Source organism: Caenorhabditis elegans, chromosome I (assembly GCF_000002985.6).
Source record: "Caenorhabditis elegans chromosome I".
NCBI lineage: Eukaryota > Metazoa > Nematoda > Chromadorea > Rhabditida > Rhabditidae > Caenorhabditis > Caenorhabditis elegans.
This window is the reverse complement of record NC_003279.8, coordinates 7313528-7336233: the sequence shown is the minus strand read 5'-3', so window position 1 is coordinate 7336233 and position 22706 is coordinate 7313528. Positions and strand designations below refer to the sequence as shown.

General features: G+C 34.7%; 4 protein-coding genes, 1 long non-coding RNA gene and 1 other non-coding gene across 10 annotated transcripts; 4 read left to right on the top strand and 2 right to left on the bottom strand.

Annotated features, from left to right (window-relative positions):
- Positions 1-1700: 1700 nt before the first annotated feature.
- linc-149 lies at positions 1701-3199 on the bottom strand. Its single transcript, NR_101578.1, has one exon. It is a non-coding gene; the product is annotated as a long non-coding RNA linc-149 (long non-coding RNA).
- A 5046-nt stretch (positions 3200-8245) lies between these two features.
- Positions 8246-8266, top strand: 21ur-13600. The gene has a single exon (NR_050258.1).
- A 2840-nt stretch (positions 8267-11106) lies between these two features.
- Positions 11107-13964, top strand: F52A8.3 (uncharacterized protein; the record flags this gene model as incomplete). Of its 2 annotated transcripts, NM_001348614.5 has the most annotated exons (4): positions 11107-11866; positions 12643-12786; positions 13319-13476; positions 13639-13964. In NM_001348614.5, 3 exons carry the CDS (start codon positions 12644-12646, stop codon positions 13902-13904), a joined length of 567 nt encoding a protein of 188 aa, NP_001335509.1. The 2 variants fall into 2 exon arrangements, with proteins under 2 accessions (NP_001335509.1, NP_001021475.1); NM_001026304.3 differs by lacking the exons at positions 11107-11866; positions 13319-13476 and having other exon boundaries at positions 12644-12786; positions 13634-13904.
- Positions 13965-15148: 1184 nt separating this feature from the next.
- Positions 15149-17944, top strand: gpb-2 (Guanine nucleotide-binding protein subunit beta-2). 2 transcript variants are annotated; one of them, NM_059671.10, is made up of 8 exons: positions 15149-15362; positions 15410-15498; positions 16047-16183; positions 16279-16397; positions 16630-16822; positions 16866-17084; positions 17377-17473; positions 17576-17944. In NM_059671.10, exons 1-8 carry the CDS (start codon positions 15286-15288, stop codon positions 17752-17754), a joined length of 1110 nt encoding a protein of 369 aa, NP_492072.2. In that variant the 5' UTR covers positions 15149-15285; the 3' UTR covers positions 17755-17944. The 2 variants fall into 2 exon arrangements, 1 of the variants encoding a protein (NP_492072.2); NR_132562.1 differs by lacking the exons at positions 15149-15362; positions 15410-15498; positions 16047-16183; ... (1 more) ...; positions 16630-16822; positions 16866-17084 and having other exon boundaries at positions 17576-17754.
- F52A8.1 (DUF2650 domain-containing protein) lies at positions 17897-18588 on the bottom strand. Its single transcript, NM_001383333.2, has 2 exons — positions 18344-18588; positions 17897-18274 (listed from the first exon to the last, which is right to left on the bottom strand). Exons 1-2 carry the CDS (start codon positions 18584-18586, stop codon positions 18185-18187), a joined length of 333 nt encoding a protein of 110 aa, NP_001369932.1. The 5' UTR covers positions 18587-18588; the 3' UTR covers positions 17897-18184.
- Positions 18589-21954: 3366 nt separating this feature from the next.
- Positions 21955-22649, top strand: F13G3.10 (Nascent polypeptide-associated complex subunit alpha-like UBA domain-containing protein; the record flags this gene model as incomplete). 3 transcript variants are annotated; one of them, NM_001373051.2, is made up of 3 exons in its annotated part: positions 21955-22025; positions 22215-22277; positions 22335-22609. In NM_001373051.2, 2 exons carry the CDS (start codon positions 22227-22229, stop codon positions 22557-22559), a joined length of 276 nt encoding a protein of 91 aa, NP_001359719.1. The 3 variants fall into 3 exon arrangements, with proteins under 3 accessions (NP_001359719.1, NP_001379130.1, NP_001122452.1); NM_001392546.2 differs by lacking the exon at positions 22215-22277 and having other exon boundaries at positions 21957-22025; positions 22335-22649; NM_001128980.4 differs by lacking the exons at positions 21955-22025; positions 22215-22277 and having other exon boundaries at positions 22461-22559.
- Between the last annotated feature and the right edge of the window lie 57 nt (positions 22650-22706).

The following is a 22706-nucleotide window of genomic DNA, read 5'->3' as shown; positions in this document are numbered from 1 at the left end:
TGGAAAGAAAAACACAAGACTCATCGACAAAGATAACAAGTTGAAGGAAACTTGGAACAAGTCCAGAAATAAAGTATGAATGGGAAGATGATGATGACGAATCGGATTTCAAATACATTTTACGAGCATTCTTTTCAGTTAGCGAAACAGGGAAAAAATAAGGCACGAGAGAAAGCCAAGAGCAATCAAATTGCCATAATTATGAGAATACACTGGTACGGACGGAGGGTGGAGAGGACAAAGGACAAAAAAAAGAGACAACAATTGATGAAATGGATCTTTGAAAATAAAGGCATCGTATGTGACAGACAATTTTTGGCAGACTATTGTTTAGGAAATCCTCATGATTCTAAGCGGCAAATATTTGGGTTTAACCCTCAAATATTTCGGTTTAACCCTGTTTATTCTAGCATTAGAGAAGTAATTATTCCCCTACTGGCACCACTTTACCTTAAAATGAATTTTTTAAAATTGTTCGACTATAACTGATCCAAAAAGAGTTATTTCCGAAAGCGAAAAGAGCAAAAAAATGACTTTTCAAAACCTTTCTTGAAAAGTTGAAAAATAATTTTGAGAAAAAAAGCAAAGTTAAAAATTACGTATTTCGGACTTTTACCATGCGCAATATTTGTTTAAAAATCTTAAAATCACAAAACACATTTTAGTAAAACAGACAGGAAGCTGTATAAAAATTAGCATGTGATCAATGATGTAAATATAAGAAAACAAAGAACTGAAGTTAATCCATATGTTTTTCCACCTGATATATTTAAGGTTTTTGTGGTAAAAACTGATTCTGCGAAGTATTGAGTTTTTAGGGCGGCACATCGGACATTCATTTTGTTTTCTTCAAAATTCAAGAAATAGCTAATTTTTTTTTGAATATATAGTAAATTTCAACCTTGACGTTGCACCATGTTTTAGATGTATCTTTATCCAGAAGATTTTTTAAATAAATATTTTAATGTCTTTTGTAAAAAGTTGCTAGACTAAAATTTGAATGATTATTGGTGTTTTTGAATAAGAAAACAGCAAACATCATCTTTTTTGAAGAAACATTGGATCCCATAGGAAGAGAGGACCAAAAATGGGTAACAAAAATTGTTGAAAGTTAAAAGTGTAAGAGCGTTGGAGCGCACGTTGATTCAATTTATTCGTTGGCCATTCATTCTTGCTATTCGGCTTCTGACGACGACGACGTCGAAGACAAATTTTTGGTTTTGAAAAATAAAATCCCAAAATTTTCCGAAGAAAAGATTGGTAAAGTTGGAGGATTTTGAGTGAGTGGAATGCTATGCCTCCCTGGAGAAAAAAAAAAGAAATTTAGGAAAAGTTACTTTATAATCTGATTTTGAAAAAGATACGAATAGAAAAAAAAAGAAAGACGCAGTTTAGTTAGCCATTTCATTTGTCAAGAAAATGTTTATTTTTCTTGGCATTTGTGAGTAAAATTTGAAAGCCTGATGTAAAATGAAAAATCAGTAATCCATTTATTTTATTTTAAAAAGTATTTTAAGAATTATCGGGGGTTTCGAAAACTATGTTCTTATACACCATTATCCAAGTTTGAAAATTTTTAATTTTTAACATCTAGAATAAATTTGCTTCAAAAGCAAAACTTTTGATAACAGAGCTTTTTCAATAAAGACTAATAACGAACAGTTATTTATTGAGAATTCAATTTGAGTTTCGATAAATTGCTGCTAAAATTTTTTTTATTTCAAAAAATTGCAATAAAAATTTGAGAAATTGAAAGCATTGCGGCAGGTTCGAATCTTTGAAGCGTTTGAATGCGATTCATAATCACGTAGAAAACGGTTTTGGTCGGCTTCCAAAATTATAATTCTGAGTAATTGCTACTTTTTTACTGTAAATAAAATAATTACAAAATAGTGTAGACGTACTCGTTAAACATTTTCTCCACCGGCTTTGCCTCGGCATACATTCAGTCAAAATTGAGTTCTATGAAATAAACGTTGGAATTTTTATGAAAACTCACTCTTTTACTATATGAGCAAACATATATTCTTTTAAAAATATAGATTTGGCCTGTCATATTTCAAAAAAAGCACAGCAAAAAATTGGAAAGAGCAAACATGAGTAATGTTGCAGAACCAAACACTTTGAGTACAAGGGAGATAGGAAGTTGGTTATTATTACTTTCTTCCTCTTTGAGTAAAAATCTGCACGCAAATCTCCAAACTCGTGGTAGCATCAGAATTTTAAAATACGAATCTTCCCATTTTGACCAAAAATTGACACAAAAAAAAAGTTGGGAGTAAAAGATTCGTTCCGGTGATGTGGGTCGACATGTTCAAAGTTCTTCAGGTTTCCTTGTTTTTAGAGAAAAATACGCTGTTTCAGTAGTAGCTAATTTGATTCAATTTATTCTAATTATCGTCCATTCTTAAAACTGTTTGGGACAAATAACGTTTCCCAAAGGTCAAAATTCAAAATTTCTGATGTGATATGAAGTATCAAGTCAACCTTGCCAAATGATACAAATGACATAATAACTTTTTTTTAACAATCTCAATTCTGATTTTCAGATGTAGCATAGATACAAAAATCGACACAAAAAAGTTGGGAGTAAAATATTCGTTCCGGTGATGAAACAATTTAAAATTTAAAATTTTGGTATCAAATTTTTGGTATCAGCGTTTGTTGAATTATATTTATAACAATAAAGTTGAATTATATTTATAACAATAACAATAAAGGTAGGAAGATGTTTTCTAGTCTCACAGTACACTCATTCAGTGGACCACTTACTTACTAAAAGGAGTGGATAAAATTGAAGTTTTTCGCACAACAAATGAGTTCAAAAATATATATCAAATTGCAAAGTAGTTTATAGCTTAGATGGTTTCTAGGGTTTATTTGTTTTTATTAAAGTAGCCAATCACTCTCCTAATTGAATATATATCGTCCGTTTGCAGAAATATGACACTAGGTGCTAACGTTTTATGATAAATCCTAACTTGTTCAGTACTGGAAAGTTCGAGAACCACTCAGAAAAACAATGTTTGTTTTTACAATGTTCCCAAATGCCGTGTATTGCAGAAAATAGGCAAAATATATTTGCATATCAAACTTACATCATTTCAACTCCAGTTGAAAAATGATCAAATACAAAAATAGCAGGAGTCGATGGTCCTGACGATGATGCTTCTTCTTCTTCTTCGTTTACATTTCCACTATTCTCATCATCATTTCTATGGCCGTTCATATTGGTTTTGTACTCGAAAAATGTAGGTAATGCCTATGCTCACGAGGGATCCGAAATTGAATTGGTGCAGTTGTTGGGTGGGGAAAAAAGGAATAGAATAAGAGAGATACAGAGGGGTAACAAGAAAGAGAAACGCCTGCTCCGAAGAGCCCTGAAGATTCTTTCCAGAAGCGTTTGAAGGCCTCGAGACCCGCCCCAACCAAGGCTTCAACTGACGGAATTAGAAATAGTTAACGGGGGTGGAATAGTAGAAACAAGAAGAGAAGAAGATGAACCACGGATAGATGAATTATATTGGAAGAAGATGGTTCAGAACAAGTAATTGGATGGTCCCTAAACAAAAACAAATTACGAATCTATGCGAGTTCACGGATTGTGTCCAAATGCTTTCTTTCAAAACACAAAGTTCTAAGATTCCTATTTTATCCATAGTAAACGAAATGAAAGATTCCTTTCAAGAATCAGTTCGAGATTGGGCAACTTTTTTACTAATGTCGTTTTGGGAATTTTCAGAGTTTTCGACCTAGAAATATATATGTGCTAGAAGTTACGTGTTGTTCCAAAAAATGTGATTGCCTTTATTCTCCTGCGTCCAATTTGAATGTATACCTGGATTTAAGAACAAACAAGTTGCAAGATTTGTTCAAGGATTAATTTTCATTTTTGCAAAGTTTGCTTCTATAATCGTTTGATTTTTAATAAATTATCTCGTTTTTGAAAAGTGCAAACAATTTAGCAGACGGTCCCAGTATCAAAATCTAATTTATCTTTAAAACTTTGCCAAGTTTAATTGTAATGTGTAAAATGTTTTAATAGTTGTATTTCCTTATACCAGACAAGAAACCTATGTTTAAACTTTTCTGCTACTCTGCACTTTTTCACATTACATCTCCTTTTATAGCTCTTTCTGCGTCGCTGTGTCTAATATAATGTTTCTTCACCGGAAGACAATGGAGTCTTTTTTCGGATCAGAGACCATGTAAAATGAAGAGACTTAGAGTTGCAGGAAGTAAAGTCAAGAGGACATTTTTAAAGGCTTATGGGACCAAAATGCTTGACTTTTTATTTTGGAAAAATTGGAGGCGGGAATTTTTGGAAACAAATTTTAATTTTCAATATTAACTATACCTATAGGTTAAGATATAAGCTCGTGAGAAATTTGAGAACTAAAAATAAATGAGCAAACTTGCAGTTTTTCATGACTTTGGTGTCCAAAAGACCCTTGGTTGTCCATACCAATTTATATTTATTTGGTATACGAAAAATATGTAATAAATAAAAAATTATTGTAATCTCGAGTGTGACTTTCAAATTTTTGATGTCAATAATAGAAGCATGCTAAACATTTCTAGACAACTTTGAAATATCAAAATGAAAATATATTAAACTATGGGAAACATGATGTGACAACTAGTTCTTGTACTCTCGTTTCTCTAAAAGAATCTTCTGAATTATTCAAGCGTGTGAGATTATTGAACTCGGGCAGTTTTCTTATTTCTTTTATTTGTTCTTCTATTTTTCCCAAATCAATAATTCAAATGAAACGATCTTTAGTTTACAATTTCTAGAGAATTTTGGAAATTGAAATCTGAATGGGATCAAGTGACAAACTTGGTTGGATTCATGTATCTCAATTCCACTAACAATTGAGATATATGAATCCGTAAGTGTTTTTCTATCAGGAACATAATACAACTTTTACGATTTTTTAAAGTTTGAAACCTGATTAAATGTAAAATATGCTCATAATCGTTGTCATGTGATTTATGGTATAGGACTCAAACACAGCATGTATGTGATCCAAATTTCTAATTATCATAGTTTTCATTTCAAAAAACTATCATCTTGTTACCAAGTCGTAAGCAATCTCTGGTGATGGCAAGAAAAACCAGGCGGAACGAGACCCGAAGAACTCGGGGGATGTCCAACTGGGGGGATTACCAACTCGGGGGATTGGCCCCGCCCACAGAACCGTGGCTTACAATACGCCCATTTTTGCAACTGCCGCACGGTTTTAAAATTATTTTTTCTTGTTAATTCTCGCTCTATTGAGAAAAATACAGTTTTAAAACCGTGCGGCAGTTGCAGAAATGGGCGTATTGCAAGCCACGGTTCTGTGGGCGGGGCCAATCCCCCGAGTTGGTAATCCCCCCAGTTGGACATCCCCCGAGTTCTTCGGGTCTCGGCGGAACAGATCAGTTAAAATTGAGAAATGTTTTGTCACTGACTTTGGAAACAACATGAGCATACGGTATTCAATGGTTAGGAATATGGTCATTTGGGAACGAAACGAACATAGCAAGAGAACGATGATCCAAAAACCAATCGCATCGAGCCGGGATGTTTTTGACCCGGGTGACCGGCAGACAACATTTTAATGGAATGGAAACGATTGCCCGACTGCCCCAATCACGCAAACATTGATAACTATTGTATTCTTTCACGTCTCCCAGAGAGCGTAATAAATTATTATAATTATTATTATCTTCCCATATAATCTCTCTAGACTAAACTAGATGTAACTTACCAACAACAGAAAATCCTTGCACATCCCCGACGTCTTGTTGGAACTTGGGCTTCCATTGGAGATACCATCTTCTCGACACTGCTAATTTTGTTGATTGAATTGAAACCGGGCTGCAAACCAAAAAGAAACATTAATTGAAGAAATCCATAAAGTTTGCAAAAAATGAAGAGCAACAAACAATTTTTAATTACCAAATTCAGAATCCAATTGTTCATGGTTTGACTTGAAAGTAATTAGTATAGTCGAGATAATTGCGCAATTCAAGAGTTGATTAGTCAATAAGAATAAGATTTTTGAAAATGATGGGGGAGTTATTTTGAATAATTTGAAGAAAAAGAAGTGGACGTGTGAAGTGGAAGAATCAGAAGAATATGAAGCGTTATTCAAGCAGAAAATAGATATTTCTGACAAAACAATGAGTAGACGGACAAATAATGAATTTTTAGACTTTTCAAAGTCAAAGAAGGTGGGTGTATTAATTTTCCGACAAGATCAAAAATCTACATATACGCTTTCAAGGAAATCGTTTGTAGAATTCTTGCAGTTGCAGGCGCTGCACCTGGCTAACGTTGTTCTGCAACAGTGAAATTTCAAAAATTATTTGTCAAAGTTCAATTGACACCTGAAGGTTCCAGAAATGTTTTGACAAACACAAACTTAATTTCCTACTACTCATTTGTTTCCAAATTACTACAATCAAAGCAGCATGCTGAATGAAAAAGCTCGAACTGATAAAACTTTATAGTGGCTCATTTTTTGCAAAGGAAAAACATTAAGAGCATACATAGACGCCGAAATGGGACTTTAACGAGTTTGAGGATAAATGCACAAGTGAGGAATACTTAGAAATGAGAATCATCTAATGAAACTAATAAAAAGAACATCGGAACAAATTGGAGATCAGAAGATTACATACGGTAGAATTGTATTTGAATGCTGACTTCCAAATTGAAAATTTTTAGTTATGGAAAAAGCTAGGCATATTTTTTAATTATTACTTGATGATCTGAAAATGTTGTAAAAGCTTGCGTAAATGTCTGTAGAGCAAATGCTTGTAAATTTTTATAACAAGCAAACGAACGAAAACGTTGAAATTTGATATTGGAAGAAGTTTTCAAGAACAAGGTAAATATATAACACAGAATTAACTAGACACCAAGCGTTCCTGGTATTGGTATACCAAGTGAGTGTAGAAATTTAATTTGAATATGTACGATAAGTATATGTTCTAGAGTGATTGGCTTTGGACAATTGAGTTTGTCTCCGGTATTTTTCCTGTTATTTTTCTGTCTTGTCTGGTACAGAAATCACGGTTTTTCGGACCTAAATACCAGGAAATAAACCAATTTAGGATTGCCAATAGAAAAAAATCAGTTTTAATGAACAACAATTCAGAAAATGATCCTGCAGCCTCTCACAGTCTTTACTTTGTTACCAGATCAGCGACGTTGTGAAAGTTTTGGTTAATTCCCTTTTCCTTTTCTTCCTTTTCTTAAAGGGACAATTCAACTTCAAATGAAGACTCATAGTTCGGACGACTTTGAATTTTTTAAATTTTTTTGTCTCATTTCGAAATTCGTTCATATGAGCACATTTTGGGTTTGAACGTTTGAAATGGTCCGAACCGATAGTCATCCTCTAAACGTTCAGGGAGGAGGTGAATTTATGGAAATTCTGAACTATTTAGTTTTAAAAGGCATTGGCAAAGGATATTAAGGTTTGCCGAAGACCAATTTTTTTCTAAAAAGAATTCATAAAATAGTCGTTCAGTTCGATCATCGAGAATTAGTATTTCATGCAAGACTAATAGAGAAAATATGGTTAGAACATTTTCTTAACGCTCACATTTTATGGTGGCTTTAGAGTGCAAGAAACTGGGTGCGAGAAACTGGGTGCGAGAAACTGGAGAAGCAAATACAGTATCCATATTGTCAAGCTCCATTTTTTAAATTCGGTACGTCACGCCCCTTCGGTGTTTCTTTTAAGACTATAGTTCTGAATTCTTGGTCGGGAAAACAACAAAACTACTAATTGCTTTACTTCGCCCCATAAAAATCACTTGTTTTCCTACACATCCACTCACCGCAGCTTCCAGAAAAAATAGCTGCAAGAAAAGTGAAAAGCGAGAATAAATAAAATGGAAAGAGCCGTCCGAAATGTTCAAATTAAAGTAGTGTCAGTTGAATTGACAAGTGACGAAAACGTGGCAGGAGGCGGAGAACGAAGAGGCACTGAGTGAATTAGAGAAAAGTTAATTTGACTGATGAATGAATCTAAAGTAGAACCTTAGATTGTGATGGAAGAAGAAAAAGACCATTATTGAGAAAGGATTGAAAGGACTTGTGATGGTTAAAGAGCAAAAATCAATGTTCATTTTTAATAGAACTTTCTAGACTTTTTCCTACATTCAATTAATAAACTGGCACAACTATGTGAGCATCGGATGTTTCATATTATCAATATTTAAGAACAGCTATCTGATGTTTTATTAATTTTTGATCGGCAGGCGGTGGATTCTTTGTCTACTTTGAAGAGTTTGAATTTTCAAAATGGAAATTGAGGTTTTGGAATAAATGCCACAGTCTTCATTAGAAAATATAAAGTGACTGGTTCAAAAGTACCATTTCTCAATATACAAAAGTTATTGTTTCCCAAATTCTAAAGTCAAATAAAGCGTAAGTTTCTTATACGTAAAGTGAACACATAAAGGCAAAAAAAATTTATGGCCACAATGAGCTTACAAAAAGTGTGTATATATACGCACAATTGTGTGATGACTGAGCCTTATGATTTATGATTTAATTTGTGAAAATCGTGCTGCCACCTTGAGTGAAAACATAAAGTAGTCGAGTGAGGGAGTTGAAATTGGGTTAAATTACTCGGCAATTTGGTTCTCCTATCTTTCGCACTTCTTCACCTTTCTTTCGCACATGTTCACCTTTTTCTCGCACTTCCACTGCTATATTTCGCTGATATAATCAAGGCGAAAAAAGGGTGAAAGATAGGTGAAAAAAGAGCGAGGGAAAGGAGAACCAAACTGCCGAGTTACGTCGGCAGAGCAAAATCAAGAAATTATAAGCAATCACCAACCACGAGACAACTTTAAAGTCGTATAGTTGATTGATTTTGCAGATAACTCAATGAAAATTGTTTTGTTCAAAGAACACTTGCTCTAGAATAATCTAGATCAAAAGTTTAGGCAATGAAATTATTGAAACATTTAGAAAACTTCCTGAGAAAGAACCTACGAAAATACACCAAAAGCATACTCCAAACTATTTTCTCCGATGTATGGCCTTTTTAGACCTTTATCTATGATAACTATTCAAACAATTTTTGAGAAGCCAGAACACCTTTTTACTTCAAATGAATATTTTAACATACAATTTTTAAATGATTTTTTAACAAAATAAACTTCATCACGATTTCACAAGAAAGAGAGCAGAGAAAATAAAATATGAACGAGTAGCTGAACTAGCTTTCCCAGAAAATGAGACCACTCAGAAAATGTGAAGTTGTTGCTCATCGCTCAGCTCCGCCTTTTTTTTCATAAATTCTCAATTGAAGAGCTCAGAAACCTAAACATCGGGAAAAAACAAAAACAAAAACTTAGTTTACTTTTTTTCTAAATAACTAACAATTTTTAGAGAAGATTGTTCAATTTCAAATTGTGATCTCTTACATATTTCATAGATCATCCCTTTGGGAATCGGTTGCAACTTGCAAGAAAGTTGTAAATGTTTCTAAATTGATGTATATAACATTTTTGAACTCTAAGTTTTCTAACTTTTTTTAAACTTTTGTCTATCGAATTTGCAGTGGCACCTACCCTTGATGACTACAAAATTTATAGTAAACCTTGTTTGAAGACAATAAGCTATCAACTTAAATGACGGACTAGGTAGAATCAAAACTTCCTTGGTAGGCAAGTACTTTTCAAATGATCCAAGATTTTTAGTACTAGTGTTTATGAATAAGCAGATCTTCTGAAACTGTTTGTAGATGTTTTAACGGTGACCCGGGCACAGGAGTCAGTAAAAACTCAAAACTGAGTGAAAACAGACACCCAAATGCGACTCGTCTGGAAAGACAACACAAATGGGATAAGCATAATATAATCAGACGGAAACCGAACCCATGGGTCACCTCGTGACAAACATATGCTCACTCATATTTTGCTGACGACAATTTTTGTGGGAACATGGAAGGAAAAATGAAGAAAAGAACATGGGAACCTCGTGTGACAAGCAGTGGAAAATCATGTGCACTAATGAATTGCAAAGTTCCAACAATGAGCATTGTTGCTGCAATCAAACTAGAATTTCTCCAAAAAAGAGCTTACCAAAAATTGCATTTTAAGAAAAAAAAAGTGGAGAAAAAAATGGGGAACAAAAAGCAACAAGGAGTAACGTTTTGTTCAGGGAAATTAAATTTGAATGTTTCGAAGATCACGAGAAAGTTGCAAGAAGGATGAATGAGGAAGTAGGTTTGGTGGGCGGGAGGGCTAAGAGTTTCAATTTAGATCTCAATTTAGAAGATTTTGAAAACAGACGAAAACGAGACGCTGAATTGGATCTATGTATTCTGAAGAAAGTCGAATCCTTGGTATTTGTTCTTTTCCATGGAACTAACTTATCAGAAAAATTGATCCACTAAAGCGAACAATTTAGGCTTTCTAATTACTGATTCATTCTTTTTGGGATTGTGGCTTTTCCCAGAAAAAGTGAAAGTTATGAAAATCAACCCAAAAACACATTCCTAAAAATTCCTGGTAACAGACGCCTATCAGTTTAAAAATTAGTATAAATGTGAAAATTTTATATGAGTAAATCTACCCAAACACCACAAGTTGAAGATCGAAATGTTCAAAAAAAACATACATATATATGAGCACAATAGTTTTTTGGAACGGAAAATATGAGCTCTTTCTTTTTGAATTTGAGCAAATAAATTCAGAAACTGAAATCATCTCAAAAAAGATTGAATGTGACAATCAATCTTCTTTGCCAAATAGTCAGTAAACAGCCAAGAACACCACAAAATTCACAACATATCACGAATTTCAACAGACAAAATATGGCTATAAAAGGAAATGAATAGAGAAAAAAGAAACGATGAGTGTAGTTTGAGAGCTTTGGGATGCACTCGCGTCCTAAATTAAATTTATATCCTTTCTTCTGGTTTTCTTCGGCAATTCTTCCCGAAAAACCGGAGATTTTTTTTTCGGAAATCTTTGTGGGTGGACGATGACTGATCGAGGCGGTTTTGGTGCACTTGAAATGACGACATCTTCACGAGAGCCGACTTATGGGAATTGGGGAGTCGATGGAGCTGCTCAGTTTTCGAGAATTGCTCATGGACGACACAACCTGTATCGGATTTCCTGCCGTTCTCACATTTGAAAAATGATACCTGACACGTGACGGTTCCTTCCTTGTTACTTTATAAAGTAACCAGCCGTGGTCCGCACCTCCGGCGCGGCCCCCGACTTCTGGAGCTGAAAACTAATTTTTCTGAAGCTACCGTAATCATACAGTACTCCTACCGTGCCACTATTGTACCACTACAGTACCCCGACTATATCCCTACACTAAGCCCAACTCACTATCCCTCCAGAAGCCAAAACGTCACAGACTACAAAGACTACATAGACTACAAACTATGTACAAACGGAATGAGCGCTTTATATATAGTAAATGATAGTTACTTTATAAAGTAATGTAGCTGAAGGAATGAAATTTTGGAATGTCGCCAACATGATGTCTCCTTCACAGTTCTTGCATTCTTTTTTGATTCCTTCCACGTGTGCTCTCAATACTTCAACTTTACGTCATCAACACATTCTGAATAGCGGCTTTTCATTGCAATATGCAGGATCAGGTTGGTTTTGGAATGCTCTCCGTTTCAAGTGCGCACTTGTCTCCGCCATCTCTTTTGTCGTCTTCTACAGTACGCGTCAAGCTTGTCTACAACTGCAAACAGACACACAAATTTGGAGCCGGATTCCTGGTCACGCCTACTTTTTTGATTACGACCTGAGACAGAACAGTCAAAACGAAACATTTTCAAACTTGCCACTAGTAGGTCAGGTCGTCAGATTCTTTGCCAAGGTTCGTTTCAACGTTTCAATAACATTCAAAGTTTTTTAAAACTTCTTTAAATTTTCCAAAATCAGAGAGCCTTTGCAAACGAGTTGCGCAAATTTTTGTGCATTTAGTGCATGTTTACAATTTTCGAATTTGTGCAATTTACAAAATATGTAAGCAATGTGTTTTTGACCGAGTTTTGAGCAATTTTCAAAGATTGCAAAAACTCCAACGTTTAACATTATTCAGTTTATGTTTTTTCTAGTTATTAAAAAATCCTAAAAGGGTAATGGTAAAAATTTGGGGTGGCCATTTGCCTTGCCATTGGTGAGCTGAATCTGGATTAAGCAGAAGTCTTCTGAAAATCAGAGTAAAATAGGGCAGTCCATTTTAGACTTTCTGGTGCAAATATCTCAAAAACTCAATTGTAGAAAAAATATTAGATTGGTTCTGCTGACGTTGTAAAATGTCAAATGTTATACCTTGAGTGGTCACTCGGAATTAGTTATCTAAAAATTCAAAATAAAAAAAACTTCACAACCATGTAATTTCCTTCTATCAAAATTTTATGAACCGAAACTATTCGGCATGTGATGACGTGGCACCTGCCAGGTCATCTTGTGACCCCTCTCTCTCTCTTCCACCTTTTTAACCTCAAAAATGAGTAAAAGAAGAGGCAATTGAGCGTGTACCAATATCATGTTGACATGAAAGACACACCTAGGTTATCAAAGCTATAAAAAGGAACAAATAATTCTTAAACTTTAGTACTTTCACGGCAGAAAACTTCTCTATTCCAGAATGTGGCGTTTCAATTCCTCCTCTTCAATTAAATCTATAATGTTACTGTTAACTGTTTTTATTATGATGGCAAATTGTGAGCAATCTGAGGAAGTTCTCACACGATCCAAGAGAAGTTATTATGGTGGATATGATATGTATGGGTGAGTTTATATATGGAATTGCAATGGAATAGACATACATTTAAAACTACTTGCTTTTCAATATTTTAAAAGTGAGATTATACAGAGTAGTATTTTTTGGTAGGTTAAAAATTTTATTTATCTGAGGGAACATAAAACCAAAACTTCAAAATGTTAATCCACAAGAGAAAAGTTAAGCCAAAATTAGCCAGCTCCGGTAAAATCCGAGCTAAAAACTAAATTTCAAAAACACTATTTTTACCAAATCACTTCGCTGTATTGTTTTAAAAAATCGGCAATTCAAATGTAGCTTTTTAGAGACAATACACTTGTCTTATATTTGCAGCAAAAAATATAATTTGTACAGTACACTAAACTTTGAAGTTCGAGGCGGCAGAAGGCAGGCATTAGGCTCTAGATAGGTATGTAGACACTTACTTGAAGACAATCCTTTGATCATGGAAGCCTTCGTTCATGTTGATTCCATTGCAATTCATAATTTCTAAGCATAACGAGCAATTGGTACGTATCACTGTAGGGGTTCTTGTTGCAGTGACGATTTTTGGTATGCCGGAAGGATTATTGGTATAATTGTTGGAATATGCCTATTGCTCTTTTGTTGTTGCTTACCATGTGTGTGTATTGCTGGAATTTGGTTCGCTGGATGGTTTGGGCTCAGAGGAAAAAATCAAAGAAAGAATACTCAACAAGGTATTTCAACTTGTCAATTTTAATTTTTCCAGTGGATATATTCTAGACAAAATTGCATTTCAGTTCAATCAAATTTCTTGAATTTCATAGATTTGAGACATTTCTAACTGCTTCACATACAAACTAAAAAATTCAGTAAAAATAGCCAATATTTCAGTTTAGTCTCATCTCCTATCATTGCCCAATCTGCTCCTGTTCCAATTCCTGTCAATTATGATAATATTCCTGGTAATGCTAATTATATTCAACACACTCGTCAAGCTCCACGTCAAATCCACGTGGACTCATCACCAAGAGATTCTGAAATATCTCGTGTCATGGTTCCTGGTGATCAGGTCATGTTCTCTGCTGAAGATCGTTATTATACCTCGTCGACGGCTCCGGCAACTGCTCACCGACCTGATGCCTACAATGTTTCTCGATATTAATTTTTCTGTCTTTCACTTTTTCTGCTTGTATATTACGCTTGAATAAATATTTTGAGTCTTAAAATTATTGGCACTGAAACTACCGGTGTACAAGAAGTGTCTTACAGCTACAGCTAGTCTAGATTTCTGGTTTTAGTGGGGAATTTATTTAAACCACTTCTATAGTGATAACATTGTTAATTATCAATATCATAGTAAAGCTTTTCAGAAAAAAGTTGAATATGTTTATGCGCTGTCGAAAAGTGGTAAATTCTCATTTTCACACATCATAACTCTGCAAGTAGACAGAAAAATATGTTTTATACGAGTTTCCTATTTTTCTTATGCCTTTTTTTATTATAATATTGTAGGTTTTAGAGCATTCCACAATGCTATTCCCTGCGAAGGATAAAGTTGCAAAAATTTGACAATTTTCCATAACTTATTTTTTCAAAAAACCTAAAACGATTGTGGGACTTTTTAAACTGGTTTTACTCAACTTTTAAGCTAACCTAGCACTTTTTTATAATTAATTTCACTTCACAAAAACCATCAAGACATGTGCATTGCCTAATTTTAACTCATCCCGTTCTTCGAGCCACTCTCTTTTCCACATCTCTTCCGTCTCTTTTCATCTTTTTCCCAGAAACCGCGACGCGACCGCATTGCATTCTCTTTCCATTGCAAAAAGGACCGCTCGGCAAAACGAGAAAAGAAATAGAGAAAATAGTGAAGAGGGAGAAGCGAGACATAGCGGAGTAAGGCACGCAAATAGAATTCATTGCACCATGATTTCGGGCCCTCGACGGCTTTTTGTCGTGGCGAATATAGTTTTGTCTTAATCAATACCATCAAATTTATGATAATTTAATGATAATGTAGCCACATCCATCCTATTTTTGAGCATGTTCAACAGAATAACTTTGCAAAAAAGGCTTTTACTTTTATTTTTTATAAACGTTACTTATAAAATGTGTGAAACTCCGATCATTGCAAAACCTTAGGCAAATATAAATTAATAGTAATGGTAGTACGATATTTTGAATTACCTTATCAACATGTTTTTGGTTTAAAATCAAATTCTTTTTACATTGTGCTCGTTTCAATTGTGCCAAACTGTTGTCTAATTTGTTGTTTCAAATAAAAAATTAAAATCCAAAATCATGTAAATGATCTTGATCTTCCTATATATTTCTTACATTTCTAGGCATGTCCTTTAAGAATTTGGCTACTTCAAACTTATTTTTTTAATAGCAATGTTTCAGGAAAAATGTGCCTCTAAACCTCAAACAAACCGCCCATCTCTAATTGTTCTATTCAAATTCATTTTCTTCAACCCTCAGTCTTCTCTTCCTTTTTTTGCATAATTCGTCTTCTGATCTCAAAAAGAAACGCAATTTGAATGAGCACCATTGCTGGAGAATCGTCTTCCTCGTCGAAAATGCCAGAAAACTCTCAGCCAACAACAACCGAAAAAGGGTATTTGTACATTTTACATTACAAAGGGTTACACTACATTATTTCAGATCGGAATATTTAGAACAATTGGCAAATGAAGCCGAAGAGCTTAGAAAGAAATTGGATCAAGAGAGGCACAAGCTTAATGACATTCCTAGTAAGTATTTGAAAAAAATTAAAAAGATAATTTATTAGAATACTTCAATTTAAAAAGAGGGACTTTGAAGAAGAACACTACTAAAAAATTGAACTTTACAATTCCTAGGTTAGAAATCCTCCGGAGTCTTTTTTCTTTGTTTTTTTATTGAAAAAATAAACTTTTGAATTAAAAGCTCACAATCAGTGAGGATATTGAATAAAAATATCAATGCGGTTCTTCATAACCGAATATTATAATTGCCCAAATATCAATACACACCAAAAATTACGTCTAAGTTTTGGTAAATTGTCAAATCTAGGTGAAGTTGGACTTTTTGAGAACTTGTTTGACTGAAAAAAGTTGAAAAAAGTTTTTGAAAACTTTAAAGAAATTTGAGTTAAATAATTTGATGAACAAAAAGATACCAGATATGCTTTGTGATATTTGCATAATTCTAAATGTTTTCTCTTTGACTTTTTTGAGGTTATGCCTAATTTACTATTACCAAGAACTACAGTAATCCCAAAACGCACTAAGTAGTTTTTTACATCCTAAGTAATTTTCAGTTCAACAAGCAGCCGAACGACTTGACGTTATGGGAGCTCTTGGTGTAAAACAGCGTCGAATTTTAAAAGGACACGTGGGAAAAGTATTATGCATGGATTGGTCATTGGATAAAAGACATATCGTCTCTTCATCTCAGGTTGGTTTAAAATATGACTTACAAAAGATTCAGTAGTCTTCAAAAATTGAAACCTCGATTTCTAAAATGAATTTGCTCAAATTAGTAAATTTTAGGACGGGAAAGTGATTGTATGGGATGGATTTACTACGAATAAGGAACATGCTCTTACGATGCCAACAACTTGGGTTATGGCATGTGCATTCTCTCCATCGAGTCAAATGATCGCTTGCGGGTAAGATTTCTTTCAAATACTTCAAAGCTTTCAAAAAATACAAACGGTAGTACACGGACTTATAGTGTTCATGAGAATTTATTGTTTTTTTTTTCAAATTATAAAAGAGCTCTTACAGACGGAATTTTCAAAAATTGGCTCATGTATACTTTACCAATTTTGAAGCTTTCATGTTATTAATTAAAAATTTTTATTATTATTTTTTGAATTTTCAAAAATTCCAATTTTACAGAGGACTTGATAATAAATGCAGTGTCGTTCCACTTTCTTTTGAAGATGATATAATTCAAAAGAAAAGACAAGTAGCAACTCATACTTCTTATATGTCATGTTGTACATTCCTTCGTTCGGATAATCTTATTTTAACTGGAAGTGGAGATTCAACATGTGCTATTTGGGATGTTGAAAGTGGACAACTTATTCAGGTTTTTTATTCTCGCGAATCGGAAACCCAATTCAAAAATTCAGAATTTCCATGGTCATACTGGTGATGTATTTGCAATCGATGTTCCAAAATGTGATACTGGAAATACATTTATTTCCGCAGGAGCTGACAAACATTCTCTTGTATGGGATATTCGTTCAGGACAATGTGTACAATCATTTGAAGGACATGAAGCTGATATTAATACTGTTCGATTTCATCCAAATGGTGATGCATTTGCAACTGGATCTGATGATGCTACTGTAAGTCACAAGTGTTTAAACTTCTTCATTATTGAAAATTGGAGAAGGGATGGGAAATTATGGAAGCCTTGCACGACCATGTGTCGAATTACGCAGCTAGTGTACTCCTCGAGAAGAAGTGACAATATGCCCACTTCTCCTCGGGGAGTACACGAGCTGCGTAAATCGACACATGGCCGTGCAAGAGAATCTTAATTAAATTTCACGGTTATTCTTCCATTTTTCGAAAATTATAGTTTGGGAGAAAGTCGCGAGAGTTGCTTGTTTTGTCTGAAAATATTACTTTTTCCAGTGTCGCTTATTCGATCTTCGAGCAGATCGTCAAGTATGTGTGTATGAAAAAGAATCAATCTTGTTCCCCGTAAATGGAGTCGATTTCAGTTTGAGCGGTACGTTTAAATCTTCACAAAAACGTATAGTCCAAATCAATTCAATGCATCTCTGAAATTCACAGAACTAAACTTTTCACTCTAACTATTAAAAAATTACAGGTCGTATTCTATTTGCTGGTTATGGTGATTATCGTGTCGGTGTATGGGATTCGCTGAAATGCGCCCGTCATTCAGTACTTTATGGACATGAGAATCGTATTAGTTGCCTCCGAACTTCTCCTGATGGAACAGCCGTCTGCTCGGCGAGCTGGGATTGCACAATTCGCATTTGGGCTTGATTATTTAATATTAATTTTTCTCTTACAATTTTTGAGCTTTATGTCACTTTACTCATCCCCCTTCCCACCAGTCTCTATCCCTGTACTATTATCTAACCATCCCACTATTTTCTCCTATCTCAACTTTCTAGTCACAAATACTGTAAAGTACTCGTTCATTGCTGAATGATGTAAATAGAATTCACTAAATACACCTGTTAAAATACAATTCAAAAAGGCAAGGGTGAACTGTGAGGAAAGGAAAATTACATAACAAAAAAGAAAGAAGTGTGGAAAGTAGAGTATTCAATGAGCAACGTATGGCAAATTATCAGAGAATATTAAAAGGAAGAAATTCAGTGAATTGGTTATAAAGAGAAAAGTGGAAATTTTGATAAAACTGTTGCCCCGAAGATTTGATGAAGAAATGTGAAAATTATAAGTCAAATACTTATGCGCAGCAGAAGCATCTGACGCAGTTGATGATGATCGAGAGAATCGTGCAGACGGCAAGGAAGAGAAGAAGAACAGTAACCCAATCCTGAAAGAAACAAATTTAGAAATTAACATATTTAAATTTCAGCAGATCTTTTGAAAAATGAATTATTACCTGAAGACGGAAGCAACACTGATCAGCAATCTGTCCGCAGCACTTGAAGTACCAGAAAACGTTCTCTTCTGGGCAAGCTTGTCCGACAACTGGAAGTGGGCATGCCAATGGACTCCTTCTGATCGTGAGTGGCTCAATCGATTTGACGTAGTCGAGAAGATCATCTCCTTCGGCACTGACTGATGGGGCACAGGCAAGAAGTGCCATAGCGAAGAGGAACAGTGGAAGAGTGTATGACGACATTTCTGAAATTGCAAAAATGTTCAAAAAAAAGAAACGAATAAGAAATAGTTTTCAAATGATAGAAAATAAATCGAAGCAAGGGAGAAATGAGATGGGAAAGAAGAAAATGATGAGTAGATGGAAATGGAATTGAATCGGATTACTGCAACTAGTCTCGGTAGCAGATAGAGTAAGATTGAATAACGGAAAAAAGCAGAGTTTAGCTTTCAGATGGCGAATTTGCCTGACGCGGTTCCGCAATTATTCCCGATGTAGTCCAATGTAACAACAGGTTTCACTCTATAATTTACTGTTATGTAATAGAAAGTAAAAATGTAAATGTTCTGACTACCTATTTTGTAGAATTTATATTCTACAACAGTAGTAACTAGCTTTCAAGAAAAGTTGCATTGAATATGAGATTGGCAAATATGTTTTGGAATTTGTTTGCCATTGTTACCTATTTGCAAATATATTCCTGTGTAAAAACATCGTCAGTAGTTAGAACAATAATTAAAAATGCAAATGCAAAAGCTGTGGTTCAATAGAAACAGAAAAACCTACAAAATCCACAAAGCAAATTTTTTTTCTAACTAGATAAATCTTTTGGTGTATGCCAATTGTACACCTTTAAATCGGTTTTCGAAACGTTTAGAAAGTGACTGACGGTCACTGAGAAGGTCAAACCAATGATGACTGCGACTTTGATTTCCAAATGTTGTAAGATCGATACAAGGTTGATACAATTCACAATTGCAGGTTGGAAACGAGGAGAAAGGACGACGAAAACAAAAAGGCCGGCTATTAGCTAAATCAAACTGACGGCTAGCAAGAAATCCATGCTAGAGAAAGTGAACAATTGAAATAAAAAAGAAAAGAAAGAAACGTCGCACTTTTTTCGAACAATTCGGAAACAAAACATTATTGCGAAATCAAAAATTTGAAACTTGTTTCTGAAAATTTTCTAGCGTTTTATACTTGTTGTATGTGAAGAAAGAACAACGCATACAGTTGTGATTCATAGCTCAATGTGTAAAAAAAGAGTGACTGAACAGTGGCTAGTAATATAAATGCAAATAAGAGAGACAGAACGAACCGTTGAAGAACGAAGTAAAAAAATCGGTTGGTCATCCGTCACGGCTTCTTCCTTCCTTTCTTTCATCTCTCAATTTCCGTTGAATACGAAAATGAGAAGGATGGGGTGTAGATCTGCTATTTTCACTACCCAAAAGAGGTTATCATATAGGAAAGCGAAAGGTGACATGATTGAAAGGGCTGCTGACCCGAAAAAGCCGAAAATCGACCCACAAAGAAAATGGCTAATCACCCTTTCTTCTCTGCAGGGTTTCATTAAAACCTTCAGCTCTTCTCGTTTCCCTTTTAAATATTTTCGACGAGAATATGAACACTGTGAGAGATATTTAGGGAAAGAAACATGACACTATGTCGGCCTTCTGATGCATAACTGACGATTTTTTTTCATCCAAAAAACCAGGAGTACATAACTAAAAACATGAAGGTTTCGACCACAAGTAGCCGGAGAAGAAGACCAAATGAGACAATCAAGATAGAAATGTCGTTGAAAACCAATCGAATTGGGGCACACCCAAAAATGTGAACATGTAGGAAGGTTCGTTGTTTAGATGGCTATGAAGATGACGGTTATTGTTAGGACACAAGAGGGAAGAAAAGAGGAGAAGGACAAATAACGATATTGACTCTATCAAAAGGGTATCACACAGTTATGGTTTTTGTGAGACTCGTAAGTATTAAACAACATTAACTATCGTGCGCACAACACAAAGCGCGTTATTTACGGACCAATCGATGTGTGTGGGGACCGCGAATAGTGTCCATAAAGGAGACGCCGGTGGTTGATAAAAAGGAATGGTGGACGACGACGTCCTTGACGAGTCGCTAATGTGAAAAGAAAATATTGATTGTTGGTTGCCACAGTCAGGTAGCTGGCTGAATGAAATGAAAAATGGAGTTTCTACAAACAAAGAGAATCAGGCAGAGATAGCATTTTTTGAGACGAAAAGTGAGAATTTTTCTGTTTGGGAACCTTAATTAAAACTTGAAATTCTATCTTAAACCTGAAGATTTAATTAATTAATTCCAAAATGATCCTTAAGATCTTTTATAATTCTCGTTACTTTTTTTCAATTTCACATTCATCATACAAAAAATCGAGAGACAAAAATTTGAAAAAAAACTGCCTTTTATTTCTAATTCAAAATGAATTAAGGTACATGAATATCTCAAACATTTGAGGAGATCAATATAAGTTCAACATAGCAGACTTTTTTATTCAAAAAATTATGTTTTTTGGTACATTGGCGAAGGATAGAGACACAGATACGAGAACGCTAAAACCGCGATTTAGATGTATAAAATGTAGCGGGGAGAATGGTTGAATAACCCAAGAAGAACCTGTCCTATCGTGCGTATTAGGCACCCAACTGGTCACGGACGACGGTGTCTGCGACGACGACGGCCAATTCGTTCGAATCGATTCGGATTCAGCTGACTTAGAGAATGGAGAATTAAAGAAAATATTTTTGATGACTGACTGATTATTACACATATAAGTGGAAGGGCAGATTTCCGAAAAATAGAAATGAAACGCGTTTCGAGTGGTTTTCTAAATAAAACAAAATGTTGCGCAATCGGAAAAGTCAATTCATGCATGCATATCCGGTGAAAAATAAACCGATTTCACCAATTATGGTAAACCACTTCAGTTAATTCAAAAGAATATTATCATTTTAACTGGAAAAACAAAAAATTCGTGTGCAAGAACTTGACAGAAACATGAGACAAAGTTAGATGGAATAAAATATGGAGGATGTTCTCCTTTTATCAATCCAATCTGAATCATAAATGTTTTTGATTCGTCTGCATCAACATATGTGACGTAAAAAGGAATTCAGTTTTATTTCAACGTTCTGACGCAAGACAGAATTTGTAAGAAAACACCGAATGTTCGATACTACATAGAAAATTGAATTTGTAAAAAAAAGAGAGAATTTAGTGAAAAATCGACATGAAATGTGACAAACACAGGAAAAATACTCGGAAAATGGAGGACCATCAATAATTTAAAAGTGCCGAACGACACTCCGTTCTAACGACTGGTCGTTGTTTAGCGCACCAAAAATAGAATTTAAATTACCGCGCTTACACAAGACAGAGTAAACAACACGCATCGCGTGATTTCGGAGTCTTGTTGGCAATTGTGTGTTGTTTTTTGCCGATTTTTTTTTCAGTTTTTATTTTTGAAAGAGCTGATTATTACAAATTCCAGCGATATATTTTCTGAATTATTACTTTTAATTTATCGCTGCACCGTTTACCTTTTTCTTATCTGATTCATTAACCTTTATTCTAGAATATGGGCGAGGAAGACGAAAAACAACAGGTGGACAAACACAACTGGGGAAGCGAAGAACTTTCTAAAGTGAGTTTCAATTCAATTTATTTTTTCAAAAATAATGCGCGATGAGTTGTCCTCTCTGTCCGTCTGAACCTTTTCATCCTCGTCCAAGAGGGCAAATAGATGCATTTTGCTCTCCTCCTGGGGGTGTAACAATCGCGACCCGTTTCTCTCCCTCCCACTGCTTCCATCGAATATTCTCGTTTTTTGAAGGCTGAATTCAGCATGAGTTCGAACGGGGAAGAGAGTGATTTCGATGAGCATTACATTCCAGAAGTATGATTTTTATTTGCATTATTAACATTTTTCCATTAAAATTCTTCATTTATTCAGGTATCCGACACTAGAGAAGAGAAAGATGATTTGAAGCTCAATACTGACGCTCTTGGAAACTTGTTCAATGCTTCTGCTCCCGCACGGCCCAAGATTAATATCAAGAAAGAGGATCTGCAACTGATTATGAATGAATTAGAGCTTCAAGAAGGAACAGTTCGTGCCAAACTTATCGAAACAAATGGAGATGTCCGTGAAGCTCTGCGATCTCTTTGTGGCCTTTAATTGATCGTTTTTACTTGTTGGTAGAATAAAAATTGTTTTTCTTGTCAAAAAGTTTATTTAACTCTCCCTAATTAATCGGAATTTAATACCATTCGATATCTATCTTCACTGTATGTAAAATCCCCAGTTTTCACCATTTTTGTGTGC